This window comes from Neoarius graeffei, chromosome 19 (genome assembly GCF_027579695.1).
Source record: "Neoarius graeffei isolate fNeoGra1 chromosome 19, fNeoGra1.pri, whole genome shotgun sequence".
In the NCBI taxonomy this organism is placed as follows: Eukaryota; Metazoa; Chordata; class Actinopteri; order Siluriformes; family Ariidae; genus Neoarius; species Neoarius graeffei.
In genome coordinates this window covers 19,243,519-19,263,082 of record NC_083587.1, presented here as the reverse complement: position 1 = coordinate 19,263,082, position 19,564 = coordinate 19,243,519, and the positions used below count along the sequence as shown (strand labels likewise).

General features: G+C 39.9%; 1 protein-coding gene across 1 annotated transcript in view; it reads right to left on the bottom strand.

Moving 5' to 3' along the window:
• The window catches only part of map7d2b (MAP7 domain containing 2b), a 48,950-nt gene extending 29,663 nt beyond the window's left edge, over nt 1–19,287 (bottom strand). The window contains exons 1-3 of the mRNA XM_060900567.1: nt 19,257–19,287; nt 18,431–18,493; nt 12,724–12,887 (exon numbers count right to left, since the gene is read on the bottom strand). Of these exons, the coding sequence (XP_060756550.1) occupies nt 12,724–12,887; nt 18,431–18,493; nt 19,257–19,287 (258 nt within the window). The remainder of the gene's footprint in view (nt 1–12,723; nt 12,888–18,430; nt 18,494–19,256) is intronic.
• Between the last annotated feature and the right edge of the window lie 277 nt (nt 19,288–19,564).

The following is a 19,564-nucleotide window of genomic DNA, read 5'->3' as shown; positions in this document are numbered from 1 at the left end:
TAACACAGGTCACATCAGCGTTATCGGGAAATCTCTCTCTCTCTCTCTCTCATCCTGCTTGTTCTTGTTTTCCAGTTTTCCATTTACTCAGTGGCTGCATTTCCTCTCTAAAATTAACTCTTTCGGTGCCCCAGTAGGCCAGATTCCAACTAATTATATACAGTTAGGTCCATATATATTTGGACACTGACACAAATTGTATTTATTTTTTACCCGTTTACTGAAACATATTCAGGTTATAGTTATATAACGGACATGGACATAAAGTCCAGACTTTCAGCTTTCATTTGAGGCTATCCACATTAAAATTGGATGAAGGGTTTAGGAGTTTCAGCTCCTTAACATGTGCCACCCTGTTTTTAAAGGGACCAAAAGTAATTGGACAATTGACTCCAAGGCTATTTCATGGGCAGGTGTGGGCAATTCCTTCGTTATGTCATTCTCAATTAAGCAGATAAAAAGCATACATGTCAATCTATACGGAATGTCCGTATTTTATACGGATTTGATTCAATAAACGTAGTATACGGGCATACAAATAAAGTTATACGGATTCTTTTAAAAAAACTTCAATATTTATTTAGAGCTATAATCAATTCCCACGATGATAAAAGAGCGCATAACATTTACAAACGTACTGTACACCACAGAAAGCACAGACAGCCAGTAAAGAGTCTTATGAAATCGCGCGTTATCTTGTGGTAGCGAGACTTCGTTCCACTTTTGATCATGCGCACACCGCATTGCGAGAATCCCGCCAACCGGGAAGTAACATTTTGTTTGAAACGCGTATTTCCACCTGAGCGACTTTCACTAGCGACTGAAAAGATTCTGAATGGGCACTCCGGCAAGATCAACACAGACACTTGCTGTGACATGCAGCCTAGTGAGGTATTGGTGCAGACTGCTAAAAAAGCTGTCATGGAGTACAATTCAGAACATTAGAGTGACACTTTGTGTTTTTGTCGAACATTGGAGCTTTGTATTCATTCTGAAGGTTTATTGTTATTAATATTGAATAAAAAGTAACTTGGATATATCATTGTTAATTATCATTCAAATTTTAGGTAAATTATTTTAATTTGCATCTTATAAGGTTTTTATAAGGGAAATACGGATTTTGGAGGTTGGTTATACAGGTTTGATTGACCAAAGATTGACATGTATGAAAAGGCCTGGAGTTGATTTGAGGTGTGGTGCTTGCATTTGGAAGATTTTGCTGTGAAGAAAACATGCGGTCAAAGGAGCTCTCCATGCAGGTGAAACAAGCCATCCTTAAGCTGCAAAAACAGAAAAAAACCATCCGAGAAATTGCTACAATATTAGGAGTGACAAAATCTACAGTTTGGTACATCCTGAGAAAGAAAGAAAGCACTCGTGAACTCATCAATGCAAAAAGACCTGGACGCCCACAGACGACAACAGTGGTGGATGATCGCAGAATAATTTCCATGGTGAAGAGAAACCCCTTCACAACAGCCAACCAAGTGAACAACACTCTCCAGGAGGTAGGCGTATCAATATCCAAATCTACCATAAAGAGAAGACTGCATGAAAGTAAATACAGAGGGTTCACTGCACGGTGCAAGCCACTCATAAGCCTCAAGAATAAAAAGGCTAGATTGGACTTTGCTAAAAAACATCTAAAAAAGCCAGCACAGTTCTGGAAGAACATTCTTTGGACAGATGAAACCAAGGTCAACCTCTACCAGAATGATGGCAAGAAAAAAGTATGGCGAAGGCGTGGTACAGCTCATGATCCAAAGCATACCACATCATCTGTAAAACACGGCGGAGGCAGTGTGATGGCTTGGGCATGCATGGCTGCCAGTGGCACTGGGTCACTAGTGTTTATTGATGATGTGACACAGGACAGAAGCAGCCGGATGAATTCTGAGGTATTCAGAGACATACTGTGTGCTCAAATCCAGCCAAACTGATTGGTCGGCGTTTCATAATACAAAGGGACAATGACCCAAAACATAAAGCCAAAGCAACCCAGGAGTTTATTAAAGCAAAGAAGTGGAATATTCTTGAATGGCCAAGTCAGTCACCTGATCTCAACCCAGTTGAGCATTCATTTCACTTGTTAAGACTAAACTACAGACAGAAAGGCCCACAAACAAACAGCAACTGAAAACCGCTGCAGTGAAGGCCTGGCAGAGCATTAAAAAGGAGGAAACACAGCGTCTGGTGATGTCCATGAGTTCAAGACTTCAGGCAGTCATTGCCAACAAAGGGTTTTCAACCAAGTATTAGAAATGAACATTTTATTTACAATTATTTAATTTGTCCAATTACTTTTGAGCCCCTGAAATGAAGGGATTGTGTTTTAAAAATGCTTCAGTTCCTCAAATTTTTATGCAATCATTTTGCTCAACCCACTGAATTAAAGCTGAAAGTCTGAACTTCAACTGCATCTGAATTGTTTTGTTCAAAATTCATTGTGGTAATGTACAGAACCAAAATTAGAAAACTTGTCTCTGTCCAAATATTTATGGACCTAACTGTGTGTGTGTATGTGTGTGTGGAAAGGGTTTTAAAAAAAAAAAATCACCCCCCCCCCCCCCCCCCCAAAAAAAAAAACAACAACACTGCGCTCTGGTTTCTAATATCATTTTAATTATATTAAGTTATGGCGTTTTATTTAATAATAATGTCAAATATACATTTATAAAAAGGATTATAATATTTTCATCCCATTAAAATGGCATTATGAATGCAGTTATAGTTATATGTAGTTATAGGTTGTTATAGTTACAATGCCTCATTTATTTCTGTTTATTTTATAAAACAATTATGTATATATTTTGAATTTTTTACGTGTTACATTATGTTACAATTGTTTTATAATTGTTAAAAAATTTACAATTCTTTATGTGCTACAATTGTTATTGTAGATAAAAAATACTGATAAAAGTACAGCTTGTGGAAATGTTATTCAATTCGTGAAAAAAAATAATAATAATAAATAGAAAATGTTTATTATATATTTATGATCAGCAGAAATATTAAATAAATAATATAAATATTATGAATCGGTACTTATTCTTTTAATGTTTATTGGTCAGAAGTTATTATAAGGAAATGCTTTTTTATGTAAAAAAATAGTAAGAAAATTGTAAAAAAAAAAAAATAAAGAATATGGTTTGATTTGATTTATTTATTACCGCTGTTATACTGTATACAAGTGAAAAACCTTCATGTGTTTGACTAAATATTGCATGCCTAATTATAATTTTTTTCATCACCACCATCCACTGAGACAGATTAACTCGAGGATATGGATGACTGGAACGAAATCACACTTTATTTTCTGTTTATCTTAGTCATTTAGGTAAAGCAGTGCAGGTTTCAGATATAGATTTTTTCTGATGCTACTGCAGAGGAAGTGAAATCAATGTGAAGGCATCGCACCGGCCAAGAACCGAGTCATCGAAAGTAAGATCTTACATACACACACAGCATTAAAACCCTGACCTGGAGCAAGCACATCAATCCTACATTAATCCAACATCAATCCAAATCAATACATAATCCATCCAAATCAATCCTACATCAATAAAATATCAATCCTAAATCAATCCTACATCAATACAATAACAATCCTACCACCAATCCAACATCAATCCAACATCCATCTGACATCAAGCCAAATCAATATAACATCAATCCCCCATCAATAAAGCATCAATCCTACATCAATACAACATCAGTCCAACATCCATCTTACATCGATCCAAATCAATCCAACATCAATACATCAATCCGACATCAATCCTACATAAATCCAACATCATTCATACATCAATCCTACATAAATACAACATCCATCTGACATCAATCCAAATCAATCCTACATCAATACATCAATCCGACATCAATCCTACATCCATCTGACATCAACGCAAATCAATATAGCATCAATCGAACATTAATCCTATATCAATATAACATCAATCCAACATCCATCTGACATCAATACATCATCATACATCAGTCCAACACCCATCTGACATCAATCCAAATCAATTCTACATCAATACATCATACATCAATCCAAATCAATCTGGCATCACTCTGACATCAATCCAAATTAATCCTACATCAATACAACATCAATCCTACATCAATACATCAGTCCAACATCCATCGGACATCAATCCGACATCAATCCAAATCAATCCTATATCAATCCAACATCAACATCCATCTCACATCAATCCAAATCAATCCAACATCAATTATAGATCAATCAATCATCAACCCTACATCATTCCTACATCAATTACAACCCCGATTCCAAAAAAGTTGGGACAAAGTACAAATTGTAAATAAAAACGGAATGCAATAATTTACGAATCTCAAAAACTGATATTGTATTCACAATAGAACATAGGCAACATATCAAATGTCGAAAGTGAGACATTTTGAAATTTCATGCCAAATATTGGCTCATTTGAAATTTTATGACAGCAACACATCTCAAAAAAGTTGGGACAGGGACAATAAGAGGCTGGAAAAGTTAAAGGTACAAAAAAGGAACAGCTGGAGGACCAAATTGCAACTCATTAGGTCAATTGGCGATAGGTCATTAACATGACTGGGTATAAAAAGAGCATCTTGGAGTGGCAGCGGCTCTCAGAAGTAAAGATGGGAAGCGGATCACCAATCCCCCTAATTCTGCACCGACAAATAGTGGAGCAATATCAGAAAGGAGTTCGACAGTGTAAAATTGCAAAGAGTTTGAACATATCATCATCTACAGTGCATAATATCATCAAAAGATTCAGAGAATCTGGAAGAATCTCTGTGCGTAAGGGTCAAGGCCAGAAAACCATACTGGGTGCCCGTGATCTTCGGGCCCTTAGACGGCACTGCATCACATACAGGCATGCTTCTGTATTGGAAATCACAAAATGGGCTCAGGAATATTTCCAGAGAACATTATCTGTGAACACAATTCACCGTGCCATCCGCCGTTGCCAGCTAAAACTCTATAGTTCAAAGAAGAAGCCGTATCTAAACACGATCCAGAAGCGCAGACGTCTTCTCTGGGCCAGGGCTCATTTAAAATGGACTGTGGCAAAATGGAAAACTGTTCTGTGGTCAGACGAATCAAAATTTGAAGTTCTTTATGGAAATCAGGGACGCCGTGTCATTCAGACTAAAGAGGAGAAGGACGACCCAAGTTATCATCAGCACTCAGTTCAGAAGCCTGCATCTCTGATGGTATGGGGTTGCATTAGTGCGTGTGGCATGGGCAGCTTACACATCTGGAAAGACACCATCAATGCTGAAAGGTATATCCAGGTTCTAGAGCAATATATGCTCCCATCCAGACGACGTCTCTTTCAGGGAAGACCTTGCATTTTCCAACATGACAATGCCAAACCACATACTGCATCAATTACAGCATCATGGCTGCGTAGAAGAAGGGTCCGGGTACTGAACTGGCCAGCCTGCAGTCCAGATCTTTCACCCATAGAAAACATTTGGCGCATCATAAAACGGAAGATACGACAAAAAAGACCTAAGACAGTTGAGCAACTAGAATCCTACATTAGACAAGAATGGGTTAACATTCCTATCCCTAAACTTGAGCAACTTGTCTCCTCAGTCCCCAGACGTTTACAGACTGTTGTAAAGAGAAAAGGGGATGTCTCACAGTGGGAAACATGGCCTTGTCCCAACTTTTTTGAAATGTGTTGTTGTCATGAAATTTAAAATCACCTAATTTTTCTCTTTAAATGGTACATTTTCTCAGTTTAAACATTTGATATGTCATCTATGTTCTATTCTGAATAAACTATGGAATTTTGAAACTTCCACATCATTGCATTCCGTTTTTATTTACAATTCGTACTTTGTCCCAACTTTTTTGGAATCGGGGTTGTATGCATCAAGCCGACATCAATCCTACATCAATCGAACATCAATTATACACCAATCCTACATCAGTACAACATCAATCCAACATCAATCCAATATCAAGCCAACATTAATCTAACATCAATTATACATCAATCGTATATCAATAAAACATCAATCCAACATCCATCCTACATCAATCCATCATCCATCTGACATCAATCCAAATCAATCCTATATCAATACAACCTCAATTCAATATCAATCCGACATCAATCCAAATCAATCCTACATCAATTATACTTCACTCCAACATCATTCCTACATCCTTCCAACATCAATCTAACATTAATCTATCAATCATAAATTAATCCTACATCAAAACATCAATCGAACATCCATCCTACATCAATCCAACATTAATCCAACATCAATTATACATCAATCCAACATCAATCCGACATCAATTATACATCACTCCAAAATCAATCCAACATCATTCCCACATCATTACGACATCAATTATACATCAGTCCAACATCACTCTAAAATCATTCCTACATCAATCTAACATCATTCCGACATCCATCCTACATCAATCCAACATCAATTAGCTATACATCAATCCAACATCAGTCCAACATCAATCCGACATCAATTATACATCACTCCAAAATCATTCCTACATCAATCCAACATCATTCCGACATCAAACCATCAATCCAACGTCATTCCTACATCAATCCATCATTCCTACATCAATCCGACATCAATCCCACGTCAATCCAACATCATTCCAAAATCATTCCAACATCAATCCAACATCATTCCTACATCAATCCCAGGTTCAGTTGCACTGGTTAAAGATTATATGACAGCGCAGAGAAGGCGAAGCCTTTCTTATCAAGTAACATCTTTAGAAATTCTTCATTGTGCTAAATCATGGACGATACTGAGTGTATCAGTGCTAACTGTGATTTATGCACCTGTCAGTGTGTGATGGATATCGGAAACAGTGAGGTCATCATGCCACGCCAGAGCGAGCGCGCATTAACAAGCGGGATGGTCATGCAATGTTTTTGGTCAAAAAACTTGATGAAATCCACCTTAAGCTCCTCCCATATCTGTACACTTCCTCTTATAGGATAACAAACAGCTCTATATTAAAATGGGATGTTTGTTTGGTTTGGCTCGGCTTCTTTCCTAGCACCATACATATAACATAATGAGTCTAATAAAGATGCTTATTGTACTATTTAAAGGTGCAGTCTGTAATGTTTAAAAAAGTGTTTCTACATCTGCACTAATCATATAACTGCAAATATATTTTCTAGACAGTGTGATTTACAATAATTCCCCTGATGAGATTTCTCTATTGTTGTATTTTTTTTTATTTCAAGATCCCGTAAAAACTTTCTGGCCCTGAAATGAGCTCCACCCCCAGCCTGAACATAGCATCTCAGTTTTTCATGAAATGGCATACAAAGTTTTAGCAGAGAGGGTGGAGTCAGTTGGAAGCATCTTTATGCTCTAGTGCTACAGTTCATACTGCACTAACAGGCAAATGATGCTGACTACTTAAAGGTGCAGTCTCTAATCTTTCTGGCCCTCAAATTACAGTGCCTTGCAAAAGTATTCATACCTCTTGAACTTTTTCACATTTTTCCACCTTACAACCACAAACTTAAAAGTTTGTTATTGAGATTTTATGTGATAGACCAACACAGAGTAGCACATAATTGTGAAGTGAAACGAAAATGATAAATGGTCTTCAAAATTTTAAACAAATAAAAATCTGAAAAATGTGATTTGCATTAGTATTCAGCCCCCCTGCGTCAATACTTTGTAGAGCCACCTTTTGCTGCAATTACAGCTGCAAGTCTTTTGTGGTATGTCTCTACCAGCTTTGCACATCTAGACACTGAAATTTTTGCCCATTCTTCTTTGCAGAATAGCTCAAGCTCAGCCAGATTGGATGGAGAGCGTCTGTGAACAGCAATTTTCAAGTCTTGCCACAGATGCGCAATGGGATTTAGGTCTGGACTTTGACTGGGCCATTCTAACACATGAATATTCTTTGATCTAAACCAGGGGTTTTCAAAGTGTGGGAGAGTGAGCCCCCCCTCGGAGAGCAAATAAACAACAGCGCCCCCCCCCCCCCCCTTACAATTTTTGTTGTTGCTATACTTAATGTTCCATTCGTATTTTTAAAAAAATGGTTGTTGTACACATTATTTTTTTCTTTTTCACATTTTAAACATCTGTGCTTTTTAAAACATCTTGTTTTACACATTTTAAACATCCCATAGCATCGTTAGCTAGCACCTCTTGGCAGACAACACACTGTGGCAGTGGAGCATCTTCAGATCCAGTCCATGAAAATCCAAACTTTAAATAATCGTGGTCATACTTCCTTCTTTTTCCAGTCCCCCAGGATTTCGCGGGCCTTTTTTGTGATTGTTGTGGGCTAAAATGTCTGATGTTGCGGGGGGGTTTTCCAAAAAATTGCGATGAAAGTTGCGGTGTTTTTTAGGTTTTTGTTGCGATTACATTGCGGGAGGAAGTGAAAGTTGCGAGAAATTGTTGCGATTTTCTCTTTTTGTGATTAAAATTGAGTGATATGTTAAATATTAAGTTATTACTGAAAAATTATTGATTAAAAAAACAAAGAGAAATGGTCCTATAAACAACCTTACCAATATAAAAGATTACCAGGACTACAAAAATGCAGAAAAATAGTCTTTACTTATCCAAATGCACCTGTTGGTTCAAAAGTTAAAGTGCAGAGAACCTCACAGCACAACATGAAGTTACCTTAAAATATAATATAAATGCCTCAGCTTTCATGTAAGAAAAAAACTATTAATACTAGTACTGTGTACAGTCAGTCTCTCCTGAAGACTAAATTAAACAATAATTATAAACTAATTAAATAAATGGCTCAGGCTTCATAGAAGAAAAAAACAATTTGAACAGAATCTCACAGTATGATGCTGAAGCTGCCTAAACAATGGAAAATAAAATACCATTTTGGCAAAAATGTTGGCATCCATTAACTTCATAGACGTCGCCAGACCCATTTTAGGGTAGCTCCAGCCACCCTATCTTATGGCAAAGCCACCCTATATTTTTTGCCCTTTTTTAAATTATTTATATTTTTATTTTTTTTCCCCCAAAAAAAACAAAGGCAGTAAAGCACTGAACATGAGCCATCAAGAACGCAAGTTAATCCGAACAACAGTTTCTGCTTGCTTATTTATTGTTTAATGCAATATTATTAATATCGTTATGATTCCTCCTCATTGGCTCTGTGTCAAGCGTCACGTCGAGTGGTAGGCTAGTAAGACTTAAAAAACTACGCGGGCATTCTGCAGCAGGCGCGGTGCGGGCTTCCATTGAGTTGGGTTTGCAGAGAGTCAGAATTCTATGCTTTCATTTGCAGACACACACGGTGAGATTGTAATTTGATGTCAGTGGTTCGCATTTGCTTAACTTTACCTAGGCTATATTGAGCAATGGGTAGTGAGGAAAGGCGATATTGTAGCTTTTCTATTTCAACTGTAAATCTGGCACGTTAGCATGGTGAACAAACTTACTAAGCTGTGTGGGTTGTAGCCTACTAGCATTAGTTTTGGCATGGAAAAAGATTATCTGTCTGTCTATCCTTTGGCTAGATGGATATACGAAGATTTTTTAAGAAAGGGAGTCTGGTGAAGTTGCTTCAGCAAGCAATTAAATGATGAAAGCAATTTTAAAATAGAATAGAAATGGTGGGAAGTGTGTCCCCAAGGTGTGATGCTCTTGAAATAATGAATTGATTGACAGCCTTAGTAGGTGCTCTGAAAAATGTTCGGCGCGCTGCGCGCGCACAATACCTTTTCTCCTCTGGGTGCTAAGCTACCCCTGTCTCTCAAACCTAGTGACGTCCCTGATTAACTTCTTGTATTAAGTAAAAAAAAATAAAGTGCACACAGTCCTTCACTGTAAACATAACACACTTTCAGTGTTGCCAGATACTGCTGATGTTTTCCAGTCCAAAATATGTTCAAAACCCGCCAAAATACACTTGAAATCGTCCAATCTGGCAACACGACGCGCATGCTGCTTCTCTTGAACACACGGAAGTAAGGCGGAAGGTAGTTTGTCGACGTCACCTCAAGACGACGCCAACGATTGGTCAAATTTGCGGGAAAGTTGCGGTGATTGGATATAATTGCAACACCGCCCTGAATTCGTGGGGATTGGTTGAATTTGCGCTGAAGTTGCAAATCGCAACATCCTGGAGGCTCTGTTTTTTTGCTTGGCCCAGACTTTGTCTCCTCACTCACTGTAGCTTTAGGTACTAAAAACCGATCCATTTTGTCTCTCACGTTGCGCCCCCCCTGAAGAACTCTGGCGCCCCCCAGGGGGGGCGCGCCCCACACTTTGAAAAGCCCTGATCTAAACCATTCCATTGTAGCTCTGGCTGTATGTTTAGGGTCATTGTCTTGCTGGAAGGTGAATCTCCTTCCCAGTCTCAAGTCTTTTGCAGCCTCCAACAGGTTTTCTTCCAGGATTGCCCTGTATTTAGCTCCATCCATCTTCCCATCAACTCTGACCAGCTTCCCTGTCCCTGCTGAAGAAAAGCATCCCCACAGCATGATGCTGCCACCACCATGTTTCACAGTGGGGATGGTGTGTGCAGGGTGATGAGCAGTGTTAGTTTTCTGCCACACATAGCGCTTTGCATTTAGGCCAAAAAGTTCAACTTTGGTCTCATCTGACCAAAGCACCTTCCACATGTTTGCTGTGTCCCCTACATGGCTTCTTATGCCTGTCTTTCAACAATGGCTTTCTTCTTGCCACTCTTCCAAAAAGGCCAGATTTGTGGAGTGTACGACTTATAGTTGTCCTGTGCACAGATTCTCCCACCTGAGCTGTGGATTTCTGCAGCTCCTCCAGAGTGATCATGGGCCTCTTGGCTGCTTCTCTGACCAGTGCTCTCCTTGCTCGCTCTGTCAGTTTAGGTGGGCGGCCATGTCTTGGTAGGTTTGCAGTTGTCTCATCTCATTATCTCTAGCCGCTTTATCCTGTTCTACAGGGTCGCAGGCAAGCTGGAGCCTATCCCAGCTGACTACGGGCGAAAGGCGGGGTACACCCTGGACAAGTCGCCAGGTCATCACAGGGCTGACACATAGACAACCATTCACACTCACATTCACACCTACGGTCAATTTAGAGTCACCAGTTAACCTAACCTGCATGTCTTTGGACTGTGGGGGAAACCGGAGCACCCGGAGGAAACCCACGCGGACACGGGGAGAACATGCAAACTCCACACAGAAAGGCCCTCGCTGGCCACGGGGCTCGAACCCGGACCTTCTTGCTGTGAGGCGACAGCGCTAACCACTACACCACCGGTTTGCAGTTGTGCCATACTTTTTCCATTTTTGAATGATGGATTGAACAGTGCTTCTTGAGATGTTCAGAGCTTGAGATATTTTTTTTAACCCAACACTGCTTTAAACTTCTCCAGAACTTTATCCCTGACCTGTCTGGTGAGTTCTTTGGTCTTCATGATGCTGTTTGTTCTTCAGTGTTCTCTAACAAACCACTGAGGGCTTCACAGAACAAGTGTATTCATGCTGAGAGTAAATTACACACAGTAGGACTCTATTAACTAATTAGATGACTTCTGAAGGCAATTGATTGCACTGGATTGTATTTAGAGGTATCAGAGTACAGGGGGCTGAATACTAATGCACACCACATTTTTCAGATTTTTATTTGTTTAAAATTTTGAAGACCATTTATCATTTTCATTTCACTTCACAATTATGTGCTACTCTGTGTTGGTCTATCACATAAAATCTCAATAAAAAACTTTTAAGTTCGTGGTTGTAAGGTGGAAAAATGTGAAAAAGTTCAAGGGGTATGAATACTTTTGCAAGGCACTGTAGCTCCGCCCCAATCTGAAAAAACAGTGGGAAACTCTAGCTTTTACTTAAAGAACTTAAGTGCCATATAAAGTTTTAATGGTGAGTGGGTGGAATCAGGTTCATTTTGTGCTAATAGGTAAACACAATGAGAGATCTTAATTGTATCCAATCATTATATTGTACATCCCTAATATTTAAAGGTGCAGTCTGTAAAATTTAAAAATGTTTCAGAACCTGTACTAAATCATATTATTTCAAAAGGTACTATGGACAAAATATGGTTTGCAATATTGCTGAGGAGTAGAGCTTTGTAGTTTCTTAATTTCCTGTTTCTGTTATCATTATTCTGGCCCAGAAATGAGCTCAAAGCCCAGGCAGAAAAGAGAGGCTTATTAGCATTTTAACAGAACAGGTCGAGTCATTCAGGAGCATCATTAGCTTCAAGCATCTCAATTAATTTCACATTAATAAGCAAATGGTACTGATCACTCAGCCCAACTATTTAAAGGTGCAGTGTTCAATCAGTATAAACAAGTGAACTATTTTTTTCGCCGCATGTGTGTGACGAAATTAGTCAGGACTAATGTGTGTAGAGTATCATGGCTCTGTGTGTAGCTGCTGATGAGCAGGGCGATGGGAAATGGGCGTGGTGTGAGCCCCCTGCTGGGCAAACAGTTCACACCTCTCCACTACAACATAGTCACAGAGACAAAAACAGTACAACTAAAGTTTGACAGTAAAACACTAAAACTGTATACAACTGCCACAATAAAATAACATTTAAACCCAACACTATAAAATGCTCCATCTGTCTCAACTTGTACCACTTGACCCCGGAGCCCAAGCTTTAAAGCAGCGATAAGGATGAGACAAACAGATGAAGAAAATAAGGTAACATGAAGATGAGTGATGAAAGGACACGTGAGACACTGACCTTCTCCTCCTCACGACGCTCCCTCCTCTTCTGTTCCACAGCAGCTCGACGATGCTCCTCTCGCTGCCGCTGCTCCTCCAGACGCCTCCCTCGCTCCTCCAGCGAGCGCTCATACTGCTTACGGGAGCGCTGCTCCTTCTCCCATAGCTCCTTTTCCCGAGATGCTGTACACGCACACACACACACACATAGTGAACAAGGATAAACAGAAATGACGAAGCAGACCATCTCTGTATTCCAGCACAGTTTTTCACTCATAGAGCCGTTCCAACACTCTGTTAGCTAGAGTGAAGTTTGCTAAACGATCTCTTGGAGGGATTGATTCAAGAGCAGAACTCACCACGAGTGGAAAATACTCTAGTGATTATTACGTCACCTGCTGTTACTGCACATAAGGACTATTCTGGAAGATTTGAACTTCACTCAGTTGTTATTTAAAATGAAAACTTGTATTCCGAAGTACTTTAGTAAATTTTACTTTTTTATTCCTTATTTTCATCATAATCTTCAAAATCCTTGTTACAAGCGTCAAACGCCATGATATTTAGGGTTTTTTTTTGGAGTACACTGTCTTTTGCTGAATTTTTACTGATTCTTTCAGGATGTGATTTATCGCTTTCTTCACACGTAAAAACGAAATACTGGCTTTAAACCAGTATTTAAACTCTAACCCTACTCATAGCGGCGCGTGTAGACGCAGCAACCCGGTGCTCTTCTTTAGTTAGCAGCTACACATTGAGAAGGACTTGTACCCGAACTGAACTTATCAGCCTCAAACAACACTGGACCGGCTGGACCCCGGAAGGGTTTGACTCATTCCCGGAGAGGATACGCCGGCGAGAACGAACAGAGAGGAGGCGACGGCAGCGCTGCAAAAGACGCCTGAAGTGGGGCAAACGAGCCGGCATCAGAGCTAGGCTAACCAAGACTCCGCATAAACCAGCGGTTCCAAGTGTTTTTCTCGCCAACGTCCACTCCCTGGTCAACAAGATGGACAAGATTAAACTACAGGACGTTAACAACCGGATAGACAGCTGCATCATGGTGATAATGGAGACTTGGCTACATGAAAACATCCCGGACCTAGCTGTGGAGCTAGCAGGTCGTACAATCTTCCAGGCGGACCGCACATCAGACTTGGGTAAGATGAGAGGAGGAGGTGTGTGCGTCTATATCAACAACAGTTGGTGCACAGACACTGCCGTTATTGAGAGACATTGCTGTCCAGACTTAGAGTTTTTGCTGTTAAAGTGCAGATCTTTTTATCTGCCCAGGGAAACCACTCAAGTGTTTGTAGCTGCTGTGTATATCCACCCGTGAGCTAATGCTAATGTAGCTATGAGCAGGCTGCATGATAGCATCAGCAGGCAGCAGAACAAACACCCAGAGGGCTTCTTCATCGTGGCTGGGGACTTCAACCACACCAATTTAAAGACTCTGCTCCCCAGATTCTATAAGAATGTGGACATTCAAACAAGGAAGGGCAGAACACTAGACCAGGTCTACACCAACATTTCTGGAGCCTACAAAGCCCGTCCCTCCCCTCACCTTGGACACTCAGACCATCTTTCCCTGTTCCTGACACCAGCTTACAAGCCTCTCATCTACAGGTCTAAGCCATAGTACAAGTCCATGCAGTGCTGGACTGAGGAGACCACACTATCCTTGCAGGACTGTTTTGAGGACACCATATGGGAGCTCTTTGAGGAACCAGACATTGAGCTCCACACCTCCTCTGTACTGTCATACATCAGTTTCTGCATGGACAATGTAACAACAAGAAAACGGGTGAAAACATTCCCCAACCAGAAACCCTGGTTTAACACCAATATCAGAGCATTACTCCAGGCCAGGGATTCAGCACTGAGGTCAGGAGACGGGGAGGCCTACAGGAAAGCCTACAGGAAGGCTAGAGTGGACTTGAACAGAGGCATCAAGGTTGCTAAAACAAAATACAGAGAGCAGATAGAGGCCAATTTCAGGGAAAACAACCCCCGCTCCATGTGGAAAGGCATCCAGAACATTACAGACTACAAACAATGCCACAACACCCCCTCCCACACTGACATTTCTCTTCCAGACCAACTTAACATTTTTTTCTCTCGCTTTGAAGAGGACAGCAAACAGGCAGAGGACACACAGCTGACACCATCAGAGCATGACCAGCCCCCCACCATCCACCAACACCAGGTACTGCAAGTCCTGCGAGGCAGACACACCAGCAAAGCACCAGGACCGGATGGAGTACCAGGGAGGGTGCTGAAATCATGTGCCCATCAGCTTGCTGCTGTATTTACTAACATTTTTAACTGTTCGCTGCAGCAAGCCATAGTCCCCACCTGCCTGAAAACTGCCACCATAATCCCCATGCCCAAAGCCTCTGCCATCACAGGGTTGAATGATTACCGGCCTGTGGCCCTGACACCGGTGATTATAAAATGTATGGAGAGATTGGTGTTACAGCATGTCAAGGCCCATATTCCACCTGGCTTTGACCAACATCAGTTCGCCTACAGGTCCAACAGATCCACAGACGACGCCATCTCCATCGCCCTCCACACCACTCTTGGCTACATTGAAAGTCCCAAAACATACATCAGGATGCTGTTTGTTGACTTCAGTTTGGCATTTAACTCCATCAGCCCCAGCCGACTGACCACCAAACTGCAGACACTGCAACTTGGAACCTCCCTCTGTCTGTGGATCAAGGACTTCCTGACTAACAGACCCCAGCATGTCAGGATGGGCACCTCCACATCCTCTACCATCGTCCTCAATACCGGTGTTCCTCAGGGCTGTGTTCTGAGTCCAGTCTTGTACACACTGTACACCCACAACCGTGTCGCCACCCATGGCTCCAACACCCTCATTAAATTTGCGGACGATACAACCATTGTTGAACTGATCAACAATGATGACGAGGCACCATACAGGGAGGAGGTCCGAGCACTGGCGGCCTGGTGCAGTGACAACCACCTCAACACCAAGAAGACAAAAGAACTCATCATTGACTTCCGGAAGACAAGGACCACACTACACTCAGGCCTGAACATCAATGGGGAAGAAGTGGAGCAGGTCAAAAACTTCAAGTTCCTCGGACTGCACAACTCAGAGGACCTGGGCTGGACTGTGAACACTACCCACATTATTAAAAAGGCTCAGCATCATCTCTTTTTCCTGAGAATGCTGAAGAGAAACAAACTCCCTCCACCTCTGCTGAAAAACTTTTATCACTGCACAGTAGAAAGTGTCCTGACCTACGGATGTACAGTGTGGTATGCCAGCTGCACTGCGTCCAAGAAGAAACAACTGCAGCAGGTCATCAAGACTACTCAGTGGATCATCGGCTCCCCACTCCTATGCCTAGAGGAGATCTACTCGAGCCGGCTCCTTCGACGGGCCACAAAGATCCAGGATGACCCCGCCCACCCAGGACACTCTCTATTTTCCAACCTCCCCTCTGGCAGACTCAGTCATGAGAGCCCCCACCAAAAGACTGAAGAACAGCTTCTTCCCCATGGCTGTGAAGAGACTGCTGCAGGAATCATGACCCCCCCACCCACCCCCACACACTACTACCTCCCAGTCAATGGACAATAACTCTTGCACCTCAAATATAGACTGCACTTTTAATACAGACTATTTATATATAACGTTTTATCTGCACTTTACTGTTTTTACTATTTATGTTTAATATATTTTCTTGGGACTGTGACATGTAGCTGCTATAAGAGAGATGCTGCCAAACGGAATTTCATTGTATTCTTGTACAATGACAATAAAGCTTCTTCTTCTTCTTCTTCTTAAAATGTGCTATAAATCTAAAGAAGTATGTTGAATGTGTTAAATGAGATAGTTATGTCTGCTCTTTTAAGCTAGTTTCTGCTAGTTAAATTAGCTACCTAGTTAAGATTAGTAATTTAGCTACGAATAGTTACATTTGCCACATAGTGAAACTTTTTAAATTATCTTCATAAATTAGCTAGCTAGTTTTGTCATTTAGCTAGTTATATTTGCTACATAGTTAAACTTTTCTAAATGATCTTCATAAATTTGCTAGCTAGTTAACTTAGCAATTTAGCTAGTTAGATTTGCCACATAGTTGACCTCTTCAAATTTGCTTGTTAAATTAGCTAGCTAGTTAAGATTAGTAATTTGGCTACTTACATTTGCCACAGTTAAACTTTATCTTCATAAATTAGCTAAATAGTTGTCATTTAGCTAGTTAAATTTGCTACATAGTTGCCCTCTTCAAATTAGCTTGTTAAATTAGCTAGCTAGTTAAGTTTTGTAATTTAGCTAGTTAAATTTGCTACATAGTTAAACTTTTTAAACTTATCTTCATAAATTTGCTAGCTAGTTAAGATTAGTAATTTAGCTAGTTATATTTGCTACGTAGTTGCCCTCTTCAAATTAGCTTGTTAAATTAGCTAGATAAATATCAAAGTTTTGTAATTTAGCTAGTTACATTTGCTACATAGTTAAACTTTTTTAAATTATCTTCATAAATTAGCTAGCTAGTTTTGTCATTTAGCTAGTTATATTTGCTACATACTTGACCTCTTCAAATTAGCTTGTTAAATTAGCTAGCTAATTAAGTTTTGTAATTTAGCTACTTAAATTTGCTACATAGTTAAACTTTTTAAATTATCTTCATAAATTTGCTAGCTAGTTAAATTTGCCACATAGTTGACCTCTTCAAATTAGCTAGCTAGTTAAGATTAGTAATTTAGCTACTTATATTTGCTACATAGTTAAACTTTTTTATCTTCATAAATTAGCTAACTAGTTTTGTCATTTAGCTAGTTATATTTGCTACATAGTTAAACTTTTTAAAATTGTATTCATAAATTTGCGAGCTAGTTAAGATTAGTAATTTAGCTACTTACATTTGCTACATAGTTAAACTTTTTAAATTATCTTCATAAATTTGCTAGCTAGTTAAGATTAGTAATTTAGCTACTTACATTTGCTACATAGTTAAACTTTTTAAATTATCTTCATAAATTTGCTAGCTAGTTAAATTTGCTGCATAGTTAACGTCTTTAAATTAGCTTGTTAAATTAGCTAGTTAGGAAATGTTTCTGGTATATATGGATTATTAAACAGTAATTAATGAGGAAAGGAACGTTAGCTTTAAAGCGCAAATGGAACAAACCAAAATAGTTTGCAAAATAATTTACAAACAAAACAAAAAAGTAAAAGTGGTGATTGCATAAGTATTCACCCCTCAGAGGTCAGATAACTATAGTTGCAATTAGTTTATCCTTCCTGTGTTATTTCTTTCAGGATTTTGATTTGTTTGTTGTATTGTTTTGTAAGCTAGCGCCCCGTTACTATGACACAGGTTTAAGGGATAAAGCAGTGCTTGCTATCATCCAACTGAAAAGTCGTCTTTGCTAAATGAACATAAAAGGTTCCTATTATAAAAAAAAATGCTGTGTTGTATTTTGTGAGCTTTGCAGCTGCAGTATTATGTCATGGTTTTGGATTATAGTTTGTGTTCGATATCAGACTGAATGCTGATGTATTGTTGATACAGACTGACTGTATCTCAGCTGTGGTGAAGTAGATGAGTGTACATACAGCACTGCCAGAAACATGTCCTGGCTGGATACCAGCAGCTCAGTGGAAGGACTGTCTCAGAAAAGTGTCATGATGTCAAGAAGAACTTAAAATACAAGGATCTTTAGCCAGCATAGCCTACCTTGAGTCCTCTCTTTGTCCTCTCTCCTCTCTCGGGCTAATCTCACTCGGTCTTTGGTTGAATCTTTAAAAAGAGCATTAGGTGTGACAAAAAACATCAATGGATGAGCAAAACGAATGCACGCTTGTGGAACATATTCAGTATTCAGTCGTGTGTGTGTGTGCGCGCACATGGTGGTTGAAATTCAGCTGGTTGTTGCACATGAATGCACAAAAAGACATGAAAAGACAGCTTCCTGTTTTCCTTATTGCAAAGCTTGTCCTCTCAGTTCACCACAGCATCTACCAGTACATGGACTAGGATGGAAATAAATGGAAAAGGAAATTCCTCCATCTTGAAATGGGATCACACGTCTTTTGTGAGAAGAAATCTATGGACAAGATTTTCTTCATATTCTTCCTGACAATCTGAAGGTCATACTGTAGTTGTAGTCGATTGATTTTTGCATGGACGTGTTGGTCGATGCATTTCAATAAATACAAAATGAACTGGTGTGTGAGACTGATTGTGAGGAGATGATCATGTACATCAGCCTCCTTCCTTTTTTTTAAAACTACAGCACAGATTGCTCTTATAAAAGGATCAGAATTGTAATTAAAAAGGTGCATAGTTCTTGTTTACGCATCTGTTCTTGAGAGTCAAATAAACACAGTGTGCAAATAAATCCACCTTTTTCCCCCCCCCCCCAGCATTTTCTGGATTCATCTCGTGTGTTCAAGAAAGACCTTTCAATATTTCTGTCCTTCTGGTTCTACCCTCATAGCTCACAGATGTTCTTCCAGCCTAAGAAACATCCAGTAAAGGAATTCATATCAAAGTCACTTACTTGACTTCTCCACAATTGCAGCCATCTCCATGTCCACTTCTTCCTCCAAAAAAAAAAGAAGTTAAAATGCTCACGCGATTCTCTGTAGCATTATTGACATGAAGTGATGAGTAAAGTGATGGAATGGTAAAAGGTGTCCGTTTTGCAGAGCAGCCAATGAGGAGCACGCGCGCGTCCTAACAGTGTGTGAACAGCAAGCGCGCGCTCGTTAAGGCGATGTGTTACGTCATGGTCGGATGTCGGTCGATATATGGTAACCATGGCAACTGCTGCTCCTTCAAGAGCAACGGAGATCAGCTTCCATCCAA